Source organism: Rhynchophorus ferrugineus, unplaced genomic scaffold (genome assembly GCF_030347505.1).
Source record: "Rhynchophorus ferrugineus isolate W39M unplaced genomic scaffold, kcgeb_rfMv2 rfM1, whole genome shotgun sequence".
NCBI lineage: Eukaryota > Metazoa > Arthropoda > Insecta > Coleoptera > Curculionidae > Rhynchophorus > Rhynchophorus ferrugineus.
Window position 1 is genome coordinate 87,179,727 of NW_027472580.1, and position 21,364 is coordinate 87,201,090.

Genomic DNA, 21,364 nt, shown 5'->3' on the forward strand with positions numbered 1-21,364 from the left:
GAAGAAGAAACCACAAATGTACGACAAATTTCAAAAATCCAGTAATTTCAGACATGTGCTTCTTGAATCTGAAGAATGGTTAAGGTTATTAAAGACTGATCTATTGGCTATGTAATTGACCTGAAAATTAATTGGAGAGATTGGTATTATAGATCAGTTTGATTGAGGGATCATTAAAAGTAACTAAGCCTTGAAGTCTGAAAATTAAAGAGATATACTGACTACTTGACAGATAGTTATAATAGAAGATTTCTACTAAAAAGCCTACTATATTTATATATTCTGAAATCTTCAACATAATATCTGATATTTGATGAATAAATTGAAAATATCAAAGCATTACCTATATAATGACATCTTATTATTTTAAAAACAAAGTCTTTTAATAGATAAAGGTAAAAAAGGTTTTATCAATTTCAAAAAGGTAAAAAGGAAATTGCCCATTCGCAGTACTGCATTTAAAAATAAAACTCGCCAGCTTGGTGGCGCAGTGGTAAAGGCGATGGGACAGTCCTCCTACTGTTGCGATAGCCGCGGGTTCGAATCCTGCTGGGGTATGATCGTAAATTTATGTTTGTGATTGTTTAAAATTTGTGAATGATCTAGGCAAGAATGTAAAATCCGACAAGGAAAATGATCCCAGTCACGCCAGTAACCAGGCTGTGTAAGACCGGATGTCTTCTGGGATGATTTCTAAAGTTGGTCATTCGCCAGTCGGTAGGCTTAATGTTGAGGACCGTGGTTCGGAGCCCACGTTAAACTTTAGGCCCAGTCCAGATAAATCCATAGTTGGTAAAAGGAGACTTTAAAATATATTAAAAAATAAATAAATAAATAAAAAATCTAGGTCGCATTTGAACAGAATATCGCATCTAACCAATTGATTTTAATTATAGAATATTCCGTATAGGAGCTTTGCGTTCTTTAAAGGAAAGCTCGAAATTATATAAACTGCAATTAAGAGCTAGATAATTTAACTGGTTAAAATGCGAATTTTTGATGTACTTCCGATCAGAAAATTATCCCTCTGATTTTATCAAAAATGAATGTGTTGTATGAAAATTTTACAGATATATCATAATTGCAAATAGTTATGTTTTGTTTTCGAATAACTTACAGGTAATCCCATTGGTCCTGGATCACCTTTACTGCCTTTCTCGCCCTGAAATCAAACGTTTATTTTAAAATACTTCTTCTACAATGATGTCTGTGGTGTTACTTACGGGTTCTCCCTTGATGCCGTCCATTCCTCGGTCACCTTTGATACCCGGAGGACCTTGCAACCCTGGTAATCCGGCTGGACCTGGTGGTCCTGGTGGACCTACGATCTAAAATTAATTGTTTGATTTATTTGATTTCGACCCATGTGTGATATTTTTTGCGATGGACTACAGCAAAATTTTGTCTAAACTCAGATCTGTAACGGTACTTACTACTTCTCCCGCTGATATTACTTCACCAGCGCTGTCTCCCTGGAACAGTAAAGAGAAAATACAAAAAAGGTACGGCCGTAAAAAGGAAACGCGTTATCATATAATGTCGGGAATTATCCTGAACCTTGGTCTTTATTATAATGATGAATTAGTTATATAGCGACCACCATCAAATTAATATTTACCTGTCTCCGTCTCAGCTTTTTATATTTCTGAAATAGAAGAAGAAAATATATTTAATAATGTTCATAATGACATCCGTACAAAAAAAAAGTGGTAATAAATATTGTCAAAAAAACTTTGGGTTTAAACATTAATTTGAGTAAATGCTATAAGTTTAAGGCCAATTTTATTAAGGAATTAAAAATAAATTAAACAATGGGAAATATTTGTGTGAATAATTTTTTTTAGTAAATCTTGTTAGAGCAAGCGAGGGAGTTTAAATACTTGGTATTAATATATCCGTATATCCTCTCCCTTCTCTGAGATGGTACCTGTGGCTTCTTTTGCCAATATATCTGTATGACTTTGATATTAGGGCTTGCTTGAAGTTTTCCATATGTGATGCTCTGCGCAAATTTTGTAAGTTTCTTTGAGAAATCGAATTAAAACGTAATTATTCGGTTCAGATACGACAATAGGTACAATAGAGGACCAAATCCAGTGAGGTAAAATGCAATGGTTGGGACATGTCTGCCAGATAAAAGGTGAATATCGACGAAGGTATTATCGTAGAGAGCGAACATTATCTCAGGCAAGAACGATTAAGCATATTCGAAATCTTGCCGCAGCGTTTTGCTTGAAAAGGTAGAGAGACTCTTGATTTAAATAAATTCGACTTATTTTGCTTGGTATTATTAACGTGATATTCTATGAAGAAGAAGTTAGATAATGAATTTAACTATTCATCACAAAAACCACTCAGCTAAATAGGTCGCAATACATCTCGATGGTAGGTTAAAATGAAAATATCATATTAGAGAAAAAGCAGAGCATATTAGACTCAAGTTAGTCGGAAGAGAGTCTCAACTTGACCTAAAATCAAAGAGATTAGTTTATAAGTCAATCATAAAACCAATTTCGATCTATGGTGTAACTAACTAGTAATCCAACGCGCCTAAAACAAAGTTCTAAGTTTAATTACCAATAATTATCGCTACATAACCAACGAGACCTGCACGATGACTTCGAAATCAAATGGATGTACGAAGTGATCCAAGATTTCGCCGTAAAACTTGAGATAAGGTTGCTAAATCATAGCAACGTGGAAGAAGCAATACAGCTACTAGACAACATGCAGGAAATCAGAAGATTGAAGCGAACGAAACCACATGAATTTGTTCAGTGTATTAGTGTATTTAGTGTTTAGTATTCTTAATTTTGTTTTATTTTAATTTGGGAAATATATACTGATGCACTAATCCCGTATATTGCTTGCGTATTAATGCAAGTACCACAGAAGAGCACTAATAAATTAAGTTGTAAATTAAAGTAATTATAACATACTTAGTATATCTAATGTAAGATGTAGTTAATAAAAAAACTATGAGAAGAGCATTACGCATTAATGCTCATCTCATAGCGTCTCAATTTCTTGCGTAATGCGAAACATTATGCAAGAAAAATGATATATTCGATTAAAGGTTTAGAAATGTTCTAGCGCATATTCCGTATTTATCAGATATTGTCTTTTGGGGATCATTTATTTCGATTGATACCAGACAGTTTCACACAGTAATATTTTTATAATAATGGAGTTAAGAAAACTCTTCCCAATATTCTCCTATTAGGTGCTTGTATGTATGTAAATATTAATATAAACAAGTCTTTAAATAATCTAACCTAAATATTAAATTTGATAGTTCTCTAAATAATATAATGGTTTCCTATTATGTATTATTGAGTTTTTCAGCGTTACAGAAGGTTAACCACGATATATTCAAATATGTTATGCATTTTCGATATTCGTTAATTTTATGGTTTGATTGGAGGAAATTTGACAAAAAGATTTGACAAAGCGAATTAAACATTTTTAGAAGCTTGTGGTGATTCTGCTTCATTATACCGTAATAGTCAGTTTTGAGTTCGAAGACACTAAATTTTAAGACCTATTGCAAGGAAACTGAGCTGAAATTTTCAAAAAAATTCCAAGCAGCTTAGCAAGTGATGAAATAACTTTTCTAGATAGTTACAAGTCATGGGAAAAATTCAAAAGGGGAAAAATAACTACCACACGAATTTACTGACCATGCTATTTCAAACTGTTTCAACAATGCGGTCGCATCGTTTGATAGAAAGAAAAGTTTTTTGTGATGTATTGTGACGTGATGGAAAATAGATCTACTACGACAGCTCCAAGGCCAAAAATTATGAGTTAATACAGAAGAGACATCTACATTAAGTACACTTAGTTTGTTACAAGCTGCTAAACCGAGTGAAACTGTTACTGTCGCACCCAGCGCACTTATCAGACGACATGGTGAAGAAATCCGGTATCGGCAAGATGGAACACATTTTATTTAATATGTATTGTACCAATTTTTCAAAAATGAATCAGATAATATGTAAACAGTTCATATTTTATATGAAAATATACATATAATTAAAAAAAAGTACATACCGATTCTCCCTTTTCGCCTTTCTCGCCCTTTTGACCAGGATAACCTGGTGGACCAGGTAAACCAGGTGGTCCCATCAGACCCGGAGGTCCGATATCACCGTACTCTCCTTTTTCTCCCTTGGGTCCTAGTGAACCCTGAAAGAAAATATGATATTTTAAGAACAAGCTCCTCCACAGCGGGATATTATCATCTTACAGGAAGTCCTGGAGGACCTTGTGGTCCAGGTTCTCCAGCCGCTCCCGGCAGTCCTGTGGGCCCCATCAAGCCCATGTCACCTTTCGGTCCTGAAATAAACGCAGACACGGTTAATTTTCTGAAAAGATCAGAGATAGCTCGACGACGCCGACAAATCAAAGCTGACTTCGATTTGGAACGAACGTAATACCTGGAAAACCTCTAAAACCATTATCGCCCTTTTCTCCTTTCCTTCCTGGTTCACCCATATCCCCCTTCAGGCCAGGCGGCCCCCTGGACAAGGCCCTCCCGTCTTGGCCCTATGCAAACCACAATTTCAGAACATAGCTTCATACCAGCTTACTCACGACGATCTATCAACATCTATTCCTATTTAGTTCTCCCTTAAGTTTATGTACAACAAACAATTAAATACATTACTAAACAAATAACTAAATTAAAACACAATTCATGCACATACAGTCTCATTAATCAAGTTTTTTGCTGTGTTCGCTTCAACAATGTACATTATTAATTTTCTTGTATTCGAATATAATTAAATAGTCGCCCATAAATTTTGTTGGTCCCGTCATTTATACAATTAAATAATTAAACCGTAAAACTAATTTCATTAATACTGAGTTTTTATGTTCGAAATAGATAATTGCATTTTATTACATATATCATTTTCGCCTGAAAAATTTCCATTTTATTATACATAGGTGATCTTTCTTGAAAAAAAAATACATTCATATACCTATTAATAGTTACTTAATTATCAGGGTATTTTAAGGTAATAGGTAGTAATTCTAAGGTTTATTTTAGTTGATGAATACAGCTGATAGGACATTAAAGGGCTTGTATAAGCATTGTGACTAGCTGTTTTGAATTGTGAAACATTAACATTTTGAATTTCAACAAAAAACTACTGAGGAAACCATTTATAGTTTAATAAAAACGACAATGCATAAAAACAACTTATAATGATATGATAGTTACTGATGATTTAGAAAAAAAAAAGTAAAATCTATTAAAGACCAAAACGAACTATTTTGTATATCTAGTTGATAACTTTAACAGTATCAAAATTCGAAAAGAGTTATGTGATGCTTTAATGGTATGAGAACAGTATATTCATTGATGTGCTCTTAAATCCTGTCATTGGAAATTAGGGTAAATATAATTCGGGTATATAGTTATAAACACTTGCTGGGATATATCTTATCGTATATAACTCTAAACACTCGACAAAACAAGACACTGAAAGGGTTAACGTATTTGTACCAATAATGATGATTCAACAGCTGTTTTGGATATCATGCGAATATGAAAGTAAAATGCTCACCATATTCGATACAAAAATTTTGCGTAAGAAGAATTTTTGCTCCAGAAGGATGCTTTGTTTTGGAGAAGAAAAATGGAGGGAAATCTCTTAGTGGCGATAATGTTGAAAAATAAGTTACAAGATGTTCCCATTATTTTCGTTCTACCATGTGTACATTATGTTTTAGGGTAATCTCTTAAAATAACAATTTAAATAGGTATATTTGATATGTTTATAGTTATTACTACATAGCTATTGCTTGTACTATTAAATATATTAGATGAGAATATTAAAAGGTGCTTAAAAAGGAAAATAGACTGCTCTGAAGTGAACAAAATAAAATAAATAAATTGACATGTCTCAATTAACACTGTTTTACTTAAACTGGACACTTTACAGGCGATTGGTTAAGATCATACATTCTTGATGTAAATGAAAAACAAATCTTTGGAAACACGCGAATAAATTAGAATGAATATACACAAGACAAACTGGCACTACTATTAAAACTAAATACAAAATAGATGTTGATATACATGAGGGATATCTGGGTATTATATCTAAGAAAAAAACTAAATAAATTAAATCAATATAACTAAAATATGGCGCTTGAGTGTAAAGATGGCGTTGGATATTATTTTAACAATGTTTTACAGCAATAATTTTTATTCCGGTCTATTCCATTACGGGCGACACAGTTAATTATCAAAATTATATTTTCCATTATCATTAGGCTTTATTTACATAACGTTAATTAATACGTATTATTATGACTATGTAATTATAGAGAATCGCAAATATTTTAATGAATATTTAGATTCGATTTCGTAACGTACTCACAATAAGAAGTAATTTGGATAAATGTAACTGGCGTTTTAACGTTTATGTATATAATATATAGTGATAAAAAATAATAATTTCTATTCCAATTTCAGACTTAATGAAGATCCTCAGACTTTAATTTTTAGGAAGGAATGCTGATGTTGGATAAACTATGAACCAAGTCGAGATATTTTATGTCGTAAAACTAAAATCACTTTCAACTGAAAATAATTCAATTATTGAATGACGTTTCTCCACGAAGACTAAATTCGCGAAGTGGCGATTTAGCATGGCCTGCCAGATCTCTGGATTTAACAGCACCAGACTTTTTATTATGGGTTTTTTAAAATAAAAAGTGTATGTGAATAAGCTCCAAACGATTCAAGATATTGAAGACAATATTCATCACGAAACTGAAGAAATTCAGCCTCAGATGTTGCAGGATGTCCTGAAAAATGCCTTAACCTCTTCTCTCTAAAAATGTTTAAAATCCTTTCAAACTAACAGCACCACATTTACAGTTTAATTTTTATGAAGGTACTTGAAAATGAGTTATCTCATGGTAAACATCAATAGATGTCGATTCCAAAGGTTATGACAAAATTTAGAGAAATAAAATCATTGATGAACAATGAAAAAAATGATATAGTTCGCAATATTTCATAATATTACTTAGAATTCATTAAAAAATTGTTCACAATTATTCCAATTAACAACGTTAACAAAATTGACAACGTGTTATAACAACAATATGTCAATGACATAATAAGTGAATCCCAATTAATAGTGGATAATTTAGATATCATTAAATTAAATGATAAGCTATTTTAACTCATTGTACAGCTAAAATAATATATCATTATAATAGCTTCGAACTATCTCCACCATCTTTACATCTATCGCCGAAACGAAATATACAAAACGGCTTTTCTAGCTTCCTAAAACTTTTCTTGTTTTTCAGTTGATTCGCCATCGTCATCCTTTGAAATTTTCCCGTTTTATTTAGTTTTCTAAAACAGACGGATACTCGCCGAAAACTTTTTAATTAAGACAGTCTAATTAATGCATCCCTGGACCGAGGAGATGGAATTTCCAGATTTCCCTGCGCGATTTTCGGTTCGATTTGATTCTGTTTCCCCCTTTTGGCTTTAAGTAAGTCAAGCAGAGTAAGGCAACAAGAGCAAATAAGTTTGGTTGTGCTGTTTGACTTGTTTGGTAATTGAGACACAAATAATTAATAATCAGGAAAAATATATACTAAATAATAGCTTTTATTGGTTTTATGTTTTTGGTATAGTCATAAAAAGGTCTGCGAAAATTCTATGAAAAAAAAAAGGAAAAGTGAGTTGAAAGTAAGTAAGAAACAATTGTAGCACCTATCAATAAAATAGTTGAGAAAATATGAGGAACTACTGGTGTAGGCGATCCAGGAAGGGTTCAAGGTTACCACGCCGGTATGGATATAAAGGTCCAACAGACTTTGAAACTCGGATACATTGATAAGCTTGATAGAAAGTCTTTATAATATCAATGTTAAAGGGCAGGCTATAAAAGAAAACATTTTTTCTTTGAGATATACTATCGGGAACATGTTGTTTGCTATAATTGGTATCAACAATTGATCAGAGCTGTTATACATATAAAATTGAATTGGGTGAATTGTAGATTATCAGCCAGATAAGAGTAGGTATGTTGACCACACTCAAATATGACCACAAAGGGGCAATACAAAAGGAAAAATGGATAATATTTTTTGAGTTGCGATGTGATTTTAGCTTAAATTATTGTTATCTGTTGACTATATGTAAATTCAGGTATTTCGGAAAAACAGCTGTATAAAAGTGATAACAGATATATTCTTATCTACATATCTGTCTATATTTACCAGTTGTATAATGTAAGTTACAGTTTTGGAATTGCAACTATTACTTGTTGAAGATTACTAACCAAAATAAAATCAGATTTAGCGATTATATCAACAATTTCAACAACATAGAAATAGAAACGTGAGTCCATAAGTAATGAACATAGAGAGCGATTCTTCAGGTTCAAAATACGTGTGAAGGTTCGATTTAAGAATGCTTTTGAATGTATGCTTAGTATTATAAACGTTAACACATCACTGAGAAAGGTCCGTGCTAATATTCCTAAACACAATCTAGTAGTCCGAACCTTAAAATGATTCAAGTAAAGATTTCATGACTTCGTGATGGTATTTTGTTGTTTTGACGATAAGTTTTCAATGATGGAACATTTGTTATTTTCAAAACAATGAAACAACCATGAAAACGATGGTCAAACTGAACAGTCTAGATCTAGTTCTCAGTGACTGCAAAAAAATGTTACCGGGAAGGAGGTTTGGTTTAAATGAAGAAGTTCAAGCTTGTTTTTGAATAAAATACCAGATACTCTATGTAAGAGTTATTTAAAAAATTAGTGCAGGTCTTGATGTATCACTCTTAAAAAAGATTATCTTAGAATCAAAGATATCCAAGAGAACCAGTGTAACTTATTTCTTAGAGCAAATGATCAAGTTAAAGGGTAATTGGGAAATATACTGGGCAGCTAAGGTGTAGCAATGGGAATAACTGGACAAAGAGATTGTTACTTTTGGACTGATAACATGAAAAGATGTTATTCAGAAACCATTATAAAGGAAAATCACAAGAGAGCATTGAAGAAAACCTGGTAATATAATTAAAAAGACGTCATATTAGTACGTCCTTTGCAAAATAAAATTGAAATATCGGAGAAGAATTTATGTCTTTTGAAGAAATACTAGATAGATTGATGAATAATTAAATATATGTCATGTTTTATATACGTGTATGTCTATTGTTTAAAATACGTTTTGAACGTCTGTATTTTTTAGAAAACCAAAAAAAAACGATCGGTTTCTCTAGATAGGATGGAACAAATACATTCAATATTGTTCAGATTTTCACGAAAAAGCCTACGATTAAAGAAATCTATTGTAATGATCGATGCTTTCGGGGAAATCTGAACGGCGTAGGGTAAATAAATAAAACTAAAAAAATAATAATATAATCATACTTACAAAATAAGGAAAAGCAAATAATACCAATATTAGGGATGATACAACTAAAATTATATATACACAATAAGTTGTTAGTCGAGGTGTATGTTATCTATAATAAACAAATAATTATAATACTCTACGTTTAAATTAAATGGTGATGTTATTTAATCTGCTATATTATCCTAATTAAAAAAGTTGTTAGTATATGCACTTTTATAAAAAAAAAACACAAAATGCAAAGTAACATAAAAAAAGAAAAGCCCCACTACACAGCTGAGCATAGAATATGTTGCATGCAAAACGTTTACTATTACAGTTCGAGTTTATTATGCAAATTGGAACAAAAACACACCAGAGATGGGAACATGCAATTTAGAAAATCCCCTTTCACTTTATTTCGTATGAAGCTATGCAATGAGATATGTGGTTAGGATGTAATTGAAGACAATTCCTCAAAGCTGTGACGATTATCTCGAACCAATTATTGTTGACACCGGTTTTAGGCATTGTAATATCGAAACACAATACAAGGCTCTTTATATGATAAGCGTGTTGGTGAACTGTAATGGTGATAATCACCCTTGCCAGAACCAGGATACCATTTCACTGATGTTTGGTTAGAGATGTTTGTTATTATATGTCTGGTTAGTGTTTAGATATTCGACCATTATAATCACCAAACACTTAAGGTCACAATAATGTCGCTGTAATTCAGTTTTGAGGAATTGTGGCCTTAGGGATAGAAATGTCAATATACTTTACCCTTTTACCCCTTTTGCCGCGCGGGCCCTTTTCGCCAGGGGCTCCCTTAGGTCCCACAGGTCCAGCTTCACCTTTTTCACCTTTTACATCAAAGAAGAATATCACTACGGAACTCATATAGCGCGATCGATGATACATTACACTTCCATTAGAGTTTTATATCATAATTAAATCGGATCAAATCATTAATATGCTCGCGCAATTATTATCGTTCCTGTTTTCTCGTATATCTATGAAGAAACTCACCTGGTTGTCCGGGTGGTCCAGGAGGTCCTTCGATGATGCCTGTCGGGAATTTAACATCTCCTGCTATTGTCGTCGTTAATCCTCGTTCGCCTTTATCTCCTCTATCGCCCTAAATCGCCAGAAACAATAAATTATTTTAGTATAACTGTAACAAAACTTTTATCATACCTTGGGTCCTGTCATACCGTCCATGCCAGGTGGTCCAGGTGGCCCTACTGGACCTGGTTCACCTTGTTCGCCTGGTGGTCCTTGATCTCCAGGCATTCCTTGCCTGCCATCCTGTCCCGGTGGTCCTTCTGAACCTGAAGGACCGGGTGGTCCTGGAGGTCCCGGTTCTCCCGGTTCACCCTAGTATTAAGAAAAATATTTAGTGATATGTTTTACTGGTTTATAGTGGTAGTAGTTGACAGGAAAGTATCTTAGAAATCTAAAAAATTATAGAATAAATACTAGTGTACTGGCAAACATTATTTTGAGACTTTTCAAAACTTTTTTATATCTATTAAAGTGTAAAATTAAAGTATTAAGGATGTATATACATTTTTATTGATATATGTTAATCTCAAAATTTTACAACTATTAGATTATTACTAGTTGAGTTATTATCTCTTAAGTGAAAGCGCGTTTGTTACTTAATTGCAAAAATACATACAGGATAAGATTTAATATTCTTTTTTGTTTTAAAAGTTATAAATATTTTTAATAGCATGTCTTCATGGGCAAGCTTGTGATAAACACAGATAACAAGAAAATTGTACTAAAATTAAAAAAATATATATTCAAATTATCAAAATATTCAAATATGCAAAGTCGGTAAATTATCGTAAAAACGTAAAAACTAGAAGGTAACTTCTTATACAATATTGGGTGTGAATCTAGTAATATTCAAAAATGTTGATATTTCCACACTTTCAAGGGAATAATTCTGTACTGTCTGAATGTTTTGATTCTTTAAAATTTTTCTTTGGGGTTTTTGTGATACTCATTTACAATATAGTATACTTCTTTAGCAAAAATAATATTTCAGATATTAATCAGTTATCATTTTAGTCTGATCATGTTCTGATCTAACATGTTTCTTGATAAAATAGATACTTCTTGGTAATTTCATTAAAAATTCTAACTAATAAATGTATTTGTTCTCATTTTTTTCATATGTTCTCATACGTTTGTTTTAAATTTGTGTGTACATTTATCAAAAATGTATTATGAATGAGTTAAAAAACATATATTTATTTAATTTTTGAATGTCGTTAAATATTATACACATTTAAACATAATTAAAAAGGATTTTGCCAATATAATATAATATATGAATGAAAATTAACTTACTAATGAATGGATATTTGTTTATGACAATAACAAATAAGGGTAACAGTTATCATGCAAATGAAAACAGAAAATACTTCTCCTTCTCCAAAACCTTATAAACCATACACTATTCTACATACATGCATTTTAAAATTAACTTATTATTCAGTAGGTCTCCCACAAGATTAAGAAAGACACTTTTTTAGAAATTCTTCTTTCTTCCTAAATATAATTTCATTTAAGAGTGATACATTCATTCATTTCGGAGCTCCTTCTAATACTTGATGCCATTTTTGTAAATTATTATGTTGTTTGAAAATAATTTTTATACATGCCCGTCTAAGTCGCACGTAAAATTGTAGATATACAGCTTTCTGATGTCTTAATGTGTCAGTAATCGTAGCAAAGTTTGTCGAGCTTAGTCACAATTCAATGATCACCAACTTTTAAGTATCTTGGTATTACTTCAGAGTAACGTGGACTGCTATTGGTTAATTAAGTTGCTGAATTTTATGGTTTGGAATATATTTGAAACAAAATAAAAAAATAGTTTACTGCAGTAATGTATCACATGGTAGGAATTACGGAGATATTGGTTAAACATATTTTAACCAATGTAAGTTGATTCTAATAGTTACGGCTGTCATTTTTGTTATGTTTGTAATATATAGATTTATTACCGATACAGAATATCGGTAACTTAGAACCAACTATTTAACCTAAGGGTCACTTGTAACAAACCTCGAACAGTAAGATCGGAGAAGTGGCCGAAAAAGTAGTGGTCAAAAATTTTCAAATGTTTTATTTCACTAGTTAGAGAAACAAAATTAAAAAATTATTTCCCCCCTGCGGCTTTGTACACTTCATCCGTCGATCTTTTGTGCACACAAATGTTAACTCTGAGTATCTTAACTAGATTGACAAAACCATGACAAATAGATAAACGTAAATTCACCAACTAGGAATTAGTGATTGACAATAATCCATCAAATAATCGATCATCAAATAAAGATCGGAAGCAGTAGTTACTATGGATGGACAAAACTTTGAATAAAATACAACGTAGACATTTTTCACAATAAAGCGAGAAAGTGATCAGAACACATGCAAGCCCCTAATATAATTCAAATAAGTATAGCTCAGTATTAAATTAAAAATATATTTATTTTGAAATATCATCAGTTTATAGACATTTTCCATTTCCGCATTCAAATGAACAAGAAACTCATTTTCTTACCTAAAATTAGTCATTTCAAAATGTTATCAAGTATCGTCGAAAAGTCCGCGAATTGCCGTCTGAAACTGAACAAGAAAACGAGCAAAACATAAATAGTTCGGCGATACGACCTGTTCCTCTTTTATTTTGCTCGATTCTCAACAACCACAATCAGGAGGAATAAAACTACGGGAATCTCAGCCGATGGCACAAAGGAAAATTAAAAACTTTCAACGGACTGAAACTTGGATCGTTCGGGCTTGTAGATCAAGAGTTCGTTCGATGTCTTTAACAGAATGTTCGTCCGAACGTTCGAGCTGAACTTTTAAATTTAGAGTTTCGTGAAGTTTGACGAAAAAAAAAAAGAAAGTCTCTATTGTTGTGTAATTAGAGGGAATTTCCGATAATGGACGGAATGATGTTTCGATTAATTCATATTTCGAAACACTTAATTAATAATCGATAGTTGGAGTGTTATGTCGCGTAACCCGCGTAGACGTAATAGGGTTTTTTTAAAAATATTCCTGAGGGTATATGTATTCAAAAACAATTAATTCGGTCTACCAATTATGTAGCCTTGGTTGTTTTTGCTTCAACTAAAATCGCTTTAGTAAACATGATTAATACGACTTTGTTTTGAATTGATACGTGATGAGGTAGAAGAAGCTGTTTCTTGCTTCTGAACAAAAATGTTGGATGGCTTAGCCTCTAAAAATGGATATAGATCGGTGGCATCAAATCTGTGAATAAAATAACTCAGTGTGTATTTTGGCACTGGGTTGACGTTTGCTGGCCACTTTACAAAGACAACTGCAAAAAAGTCAATGCTTTATCTCGCTTAATGCCAAAAACAGGGGGTGAAGAGTGAGCAAGCGAAGATTTCCTGTAGAAGGTTAATTGTAGAATACTCTAGAGGCGCGATAAAAATAGGTTCCTTATGGTAATGTCAGTTTGAATCAGCAGGACGTACACAACATGCACGGAGTGGGACTTGTTTCTTGAATTCCTACAACACACTTGTAAGGGCAACATCATCGTTACTCAGACATGGAAAAAGAAGGGAGCGAAACAAACAATAGAAACTAAGTCGGTAGACACAAAGAATTTTCTCGGATATAGCGATTGGTAAATAAATAATTTGGCACTAGCACCAGCATATACTAGGTTGAATAATTATTGCAATTCTCTTAAGTCCGAAAAAATCTATATTCAACGATATCTGGTGTACATACACTTTTTCAACAAATAAATAATTCCATTACCACAGAATATTAAATGTTTTTCTTTGTAAAAAAACCAAGATAGCATGTCAACGTAACAGTCAACTGCAACCAAGCAAGTGATGGGTAACTGTCGGATAGGGGTTATTAAAAACCCATGACACTTACATGTAGTTTATATTTAATTCCTTTCTCCTGTTTCCATTTCTTAACATTAATCTTAATTTCATTTTTATTATCTCGTTAAAAGTAACCAATAAAACAGAATAACTACATCGACGAACTTAATATAGCCATAATTTATTAAACGACATGAATATCATTTTTAAGCATGTTAGTAACACCAGTCCAGAATATCCTCATAAAATAACCCAATGTCATTAAAGAGCAAATGCGTCCATTTTATCAAAATAAAACATACTTTATATAGGAAAAAGTTTAAAGCTTATTAATTAAAACAATAAATAATAAATTAGAGAACACATTTTACAATATTATTTCTTGCCAACTTATGATGATATGTTATATGATACCATGCATATTACACTACATTTATTTTGCAATACTTACATTTTAACCTATACTAACATGCAATATTCCTTTATCTTAATAAAATATAGACTATAATAATAAAGCCACAGAAAATGTGAGTGAAATTATGATAAATTATAAATAATCAATATTACCTGATGTGCCTATTATCAATAAACTAATCAAATTAATCAATTAATCAATAAAATCAATTACCAAGAGCCACGATTACTCAACTGTTATAATTTAAAATATTTTAATTTCATTTTTATTACTGCTATTATTTCAGTCATTTATTATTATACTTTTAATTATTATTTAATGTTAATGCTAATTTTAAATAAATTATATTTAAATATCAACTTATACAAATTATTACTTTACATGATTTAATCGTTTGCTGATTATATGAGAGTTGTCTTTTAAATTTCGGGATGTGGTTCTGAAATTTATGTAGGAGTCTTTTGTTCTAAGTTTAAGTTAGTTTTTATGGTATATTTACTAAGTATAGTGTTATAAATGGATAGAACTTGTCATTTTTGGTAACTATTTTACAAATTTTGAATCTGAAAATTAACCACCGTCAGAAAAGCATTTTCATCGATTTGGTAGCTTTAATCACGACAAATCTTTGACGTCTGTGAATGAACTGATATTGTATTTTATTCTATTGTGGTAACTAATTATTTTTAAACTCAAATCCCAAATATAAAAAGACAACTTTCGTGTGTGACTTAAATGGTTAAAGCTCTTGGTGAAATATTTTGCTCAGTAAGCATCCATGCAACCGTGGCGTTATATTTTCAAGCTTTCTGAAATGGATTTGACGAACCCCCCTCCCATTCCCCAAGCGATGAAACTGAGAAGAAAAAGCGAAAAACAAGGCAACAGAAACTAAAAAAAATTAAGACTCACTTTCAAAGTAATAATAGTTTCCCCTGATATGTTATGGCCCCTATCCTGTAGCCCCTAAAAAAAACACAAAACTAATGGTAAACACAGAAACTAAAACCGTAAGCCAAACTAATCAACTAAAATAATAAACCGTAATGATAATAATAAAAAGATGACATTCAAATAATGCCTTCCGGTAACGACACACATGCTGGACAATAAGAAATACCTAATAGGTAATAGAAAAAGTCTAACGTCTAAACATAACCCTAAAATATTAATAAATGGTCTACTGGATACAAATATGGGACGCGTTGGTACCTTAACTGCAACGATCTCGGCATATCCAAGGGTCCCTCCACGTAAGGTCGTAACGGACCTTTTCAATCCCTAAATAAATAAACGGGTGTTAATTTATCGTTTGTGAACGATGGTGGCTGTCGAAAAAAAAATAAATGAAAATAAAACAACTGATTTATCTGAACAAAATAAATGCTTTCATTTAATGAGTGATAATTTTTAATTCATTTTAATGATGAATCTGTGTATGATTTTATTACAACGTTATATCCTAGTCACTTTGTAACGTCTGGGAACTAATAAGAATAATCATAAACGCACAAAGAACAGATATGGCTCTTCAGTCCTTACCGGGTTTTTGTACTATAACGAAATGATGTATTAATTATATATTATATAACGTATATATAAAATATGTACATTTATACAAATATATTTGGCCATTTGTTTTTTTTTGACTACCTGAATGATGAACGAGTGGGACAGTGGAGGTCAGAGTCAATTCTGTTAAATCAATTAAGTAAAACCATCTAGAAACCTAAGGGTAATAAATAACCCTTATTGTGATTACTTATCATGTTTTAATTTTAAAAGTATAGATGAAGCATACAGAAAATACATTGCCTATGATAACAATAGGCAACATAAAAATATTAGAAAATAATATAATCAGAACCAGACGAATTTGTTTATATCCTATTTATATTCGCCGACTGCTAATTTAAATATGTTAATATAGTGGCGGCTTTGGTACGATTTTAACACCAATGACTGCCTGGTCATTTGATTCTTTTTTTAAAGAAAACCCATGACAGCAAGCATCTCATATTTATACGACACATTTCATATCCTCTTCTATCAGAACAACTTATTTATTTTAATAGTAATTAATAGTAGTAACAATGACCAAAATACTTTGTATATATGTAATAGTTATGTGCCATACATAATCATCAGAATCCAAGTTAATGATGATATTTATCGTACATACATTTCAAAAAGATATATAAAATATCAAATGTTGTATGGGACAGTCTGCTCTAACCTCCGTATTCATCAAACTTTTAATGATAACACCTCATCAGCATAATCATCAATCCATAGCCGGTACTCGGTAAGATTGTCTACTTCTCAACCAATACGCCGCTGTTCGGTTAAACGAAACCTCGAATATTATTCATCAAATTGGATAATACCAATCTCCCATTTCTCTCTATGATCTTGATCCATCCTTTTCTTGGAACTGATTATTCTATCTGCTATCCGAAAGGTTGATTTCGCCACAGAAGCCACTGAGGAATTCGTTCAAATCGGCGCTATCAGACTTCGATATTGGATTGTTCATCAACTGTGCATTGATTGTGATATCTTAATCGAGCAATTTCGCTTTTAATACGATCTCAAAAGGAAACACTTTTGTCTTACTTTTTGAGAATTTGTCTTAAATATCGCATTTAAAAGACTTAGATAATGAGCAGTGTCCAAGTAACATTTCCTTTATTCCATGCTCGCCATTTTAGAGAAGTAAAAGCTAGTGTAGCTTGACACTTTCAACATCTTTACAATCTCCTTGAATGGCAGTTTATTTGGTATTTATTTATTAACATAATATTACTCACAATTGGTCTCTACAATGTTTTAAAGCTGTATAGTAATTTAAGAAGATCCGTTATTTAGTCTCTAAGAAAATAAAAGTTATGCAATGATATGCAGTGTTTTTGTTATTTAATGTATCTCATTACATAGCTACACAAGACCACACGGTTGAGTTGCAAGAGTTACAGCACTTTAGGTCTTAACATGGGAATGGAGCCTTTCTTCATGTTTTGTTGCGAACCTCTTAATTTCCTCCATGACAGTTGGAATTTATTAATAATAAGTTTAATAATAATCAAAAATACTGAAACATAGAAACCGAAATATTAAGTTACGACCCCAAAAAATCGCCGAAAGAATGTATTTAGTTCAGACAAATCTTAGCTGATCCGATCAGAAACTAATAGGACTAAAACTACTCAGACTAATTCAGAACTGGAAATAAGCGATGCAACCAAAACCAAAACTCAAGAAACGGACGAAGAGTTCGTGTACTTACCCGCCCTGGCTGCTAATAAAAACGAAATCAAATGAAAATAAGCTTAAGTTTATATTTATCGTTTTCGATTTGTGTGAGAAAAGAACAGTTCATCTATGCTACAGTATCACTAAAGCTAATGGTGCATTAAAAGGTATGGTGGGTAGGGCGGAATAAATGTTCTTATAAAAACATGGTTATATTCATTATTAACTAAGCAGTTGAAATTTCGAACACTATCTGTGAAATCGTCATGTTAAAGAAACACTGTATCTGTTCATTTAATTTGTTTAAAGTTAACTTAAGAATAACATAAATTACGACTTTTATATACCTAATAATTTTCTACAAACTTTAATATAAGTTGACACTAAATTTCGCCCAACAACAATTAATTTGCTTCATGTTTTTGTCATATTTTCTTTTTGTAGTATTTAACGTTAACAAAAATAAATTGAAAAGTCCCCGGCCTGACGCATAGATGGCGCAACTAGAATTAAATCCGTTTTTAGTTAGCCCCAACCCTCAAAAGATGCGTGTATAAATTTTACAGCTGTCGGAGCATTATATCGGACCTGTTATTTTTGACTGAACCCTTTTAACAGTGGAGAAAAAACTAAATACAGGGGATGGACAAAATAAAATGAGCACTTGACCAATACGCAATATATATTTATCAGCTGCAATTCCTTGCGAAATATATCCGTAGAGTGTGGTAGAGGGAATGTTTTCCTATTTTGTACCAAATAATCAGCCAATTGCTTCAGGGACGTTGTTGATGGAAATCTACTTCCCAATATCTATTCTAAAACTCCCCATAACAGTTTTGATGAGGTCTGGCGATTATGCTGACAAGGAAAAAAATGTTGATGATGTTCTGATGTTCCCCAAATCAAGACTGAACCTTTTTGGCTGTGTGTATATGCGCATTATCATTTTGGAATATAGCAATGTTTAGCAGCAATATTCTGTCATAGTAATAACTTTAGCAGTGAGGATGTCGATATATTGATGGCGTCGATGATGATATTGCAGTCCAAATTATGACCGAACTTTACACATGCTTGACTCTAGGAAGCAGGCAGTCTACATTGTAGGCATCTGTAGGGGCTCTGCATATGATTCTCAGACCACATCTCATTTTTCCAATCATCAAGTGTCTAGATTTTATGTTGACAATCTTTGTTTGTTGTCGTTGGTTGTTGGTCAAAGTCAGTTAACTTTGGGTTCCGATGATGTTTTACCATGTTTTTTTTATGCTATCATCAACGTGGATAACATCGCTTATGGAATGTTAAATAATTCATATGATTTCGTCACAGTCTGAGGGATCACATATTTCGCCGAGCGCTTATTCAATCATCGCAGAACAAATCATATAGTACACTGAAATATAAACTACAAGATTTGACATTTCTGACTGAGAAATGCTTTCGGGTCACATTATTTACACGGAAGCAGTATCGACAACATACAATAAGATGTACTATATTGCACGTCCATGTTATTTTGACTATCCCCTATATATATTTTTCTTAAAGAATTTATTCAAAGATATAATAAAACGATGAAAATGACTAAGAACAGATAGAAGAATCTCTTACAAAATTGAAAAGTTTCCGAACCAAAATGATCAAAAGATAATGCTTCAGAGACAATCATAGTGGAGAAAGGGAACCTTAATGAGAATCTAGGATAGACAGAGAGCACGACTGTACTTAAATTGCAAAAAGGAACATTTGATGAGAGATATATATAAAGGGGATAATACTGAAAGAGGAATGAGTAAGAAGTAAAAATGAGGAAGTAAGGGGAAAAAACTAGACGCGAAATAAAAAATATCAGAAAAAAGGTAATAATTAAGTCATTGAAAGGTTTAGACAAAAATGTCAAAAAAAACACTAAAAAGTGATCGAAATGGTTTTTAATTTACAAACATAGGTGGGAATAAATAATTTACTTTTAAAGATAAGTCAGTAGTTTATAGCTGATGATGTGAACAGGTTTACTTAATAGAGTAAATCATTGACTGTCTTTAAAAAAACTGCAGAGTAAGAGAATATTGTTGTACACTTGGAGGAGACAGAAATCATGGGTTCTGAATATCAACCTGTAATAATATTAAAACACAAAAACATTTCAAACAAATTTTCTTTTATTCAAGCCGTAAATAGTACAACATCTACAAATAACTGTTAATTATTCTTGAGCGATAAACGTGACTAGTTAATATAAACCATTTCATTTGAAACTTTGAATATTCGCGTTAGAATTGGCTGGTGTTGCTCCGGGGTTAGATGGCCGTTTTTATGACCGGCACCAATGTGCATTTCCCGAGAAACAATTTTCTTTAACATGTTATAGAGAATTTCAACTGAATTGAACGTTCGAACTTTAAACGCTTCAGATCATTTGTTATTCGGAGGGAATGGAAGCCGGTTCGTTTAGAGTTTTTGTTATTTGCATATTTCGTTGGTTTTATTTGGATTGTTATTGTTTAAAACCAGAGGAAATCAATGAATGAAATCAATGAATGATTATGTTTATAGTATATTTTAGATTGTATAGTTTACAACAATGCAGTCAACTGTTCTACAGAAATTATCTTAAAATAAAAAATATAGGCCTGAGAATTATTTGTAATAAATGATGAATAACTGAAGATTGTGAATTTGTTGTATAATGCATTAGAATCATAAAATATATTCATCTTGTCACTATGTATTTTAGTCACTAGAGGGCTGGAGGTATTATAACAGGTGAATTGAAGAGTCCCCAGCCTACCATAGTAAAACACATTTTTTTGCCAAAATTAGTTTTTTATTCAACATAATTCCCTTCAAGGGTAATACACTGATTATAGCGACACTCCAAGTTTTCGATACCATTTTTGTAGTACGATTTGTCATTCGCTCCAAAATAGGGCTCAGTTTCGTAGATCACCTCTTCATTCGACGAAAATTTCTTCACAACGAGCATACTTATGAGATCTGAGAACAGGAAATAATCGCTGGGGGCCAGATATCGAGAATACGGTGGATGAGGAAGCAATTTGAAGCCCAATTCATGGATTTTTGATACGGTGCATTATCTTTGTGAAGCAGCACTTTCTTTTTCTTCAAGTGTGCGATTTCGTCCTTTAAACAGACCAATAACGCTACGTAATAGTCGCTGTTCATAGTTTCTCCTTTTTCAAGGTAGTCAATAAAAATTATTCCATGCGCATCCCAAATGCACTCGGATGACCGTCGATTGGGCTTCATAGTAAAATGATGGAGCCTTGTTTCATCCATTGTCACATATCGACGCAAAAATTCGGGTTTATTACGCTTGCTCATCTTCAAACACTGCTCCGAATCATCAACTCGTCGTTGTTTTTGGTTAAAAATGAGCTTA

The 21,364-nt window shown here is 32.1% G+C and overlaps 1 protein-coding gene across 25 annotated transcripts in view; it reads right to left on the bottom strand.

Annotated features, from left to right (window-relative positions):
• LOC143191543 (uncharacterized) overlaps positions 1 to 21,364 on the bottom strand; it is a 544,206-nt gene that overhangs the window by 14,506 nt on the left and 508,336 nt on the right. For 11 of the 25 annotated variants that reach the window (XM_076396809.1, XM_076396781.1, XM_076396860.1 and 8 more), the window contains 13 exons: positions 17,990 to 18,001; positions 15,916 to 15,984; positions 15,616 to 15,669; positions 10,591 to 10,770; positions 10,423 to 10,531; positions 10,177 to 10,256; positions 4,440 to 4,548; positions 4,250 to 4,338; positions 4,054 to 4,188; positions 1,619 to 1,645; positions 1,434 to 1,478; positions 1,224 to 1,328; positions 1,118 to 1,162 (listed from right to left, as the gene is read on the bottom strand). In XM_076396809.1, coding sequence (XP_076252924.1) covers positions 1,118 to 1,162; positions 1,224 to 1,328; positions 1,434 to 1,478; positions 1,619 to 1,645; positions 4,054 to 4,188; positions 4,250 to 4,338; positions 4,440 to 4,548; positions 10,177 to 10,256; positions 10,423 to 10,531; positions 10,591 to 10,770; positions 15,616 to 15,669; positions 15,916 to 15,984; positions 17,990 to 18,001 — 1,059 coding nt within the window. The remainder of the gene's footprint in view (positions 1 to 1,117; positions 1,163 to 1,223; positions 1,329 to 1,433; positions 1,479 to 1,618; positions 1,646 to 4,053; positions 4,189 to 4,249; positions 4,339 to 4,439; positions 4,549 to 10,176; positions 10,257 to 10,422; positions 10,532 to 10,590; positions 10,771 to 15,615; positions 15,670 to 15,915; positions 15,985 to 17,989; positions 18,002 to 21,364) is intronic. The other 14 variants (XM_076396868.1, XM_076396844.1, XM_076396828.1 and 11 more) reach the window with 8 other exon arrangements.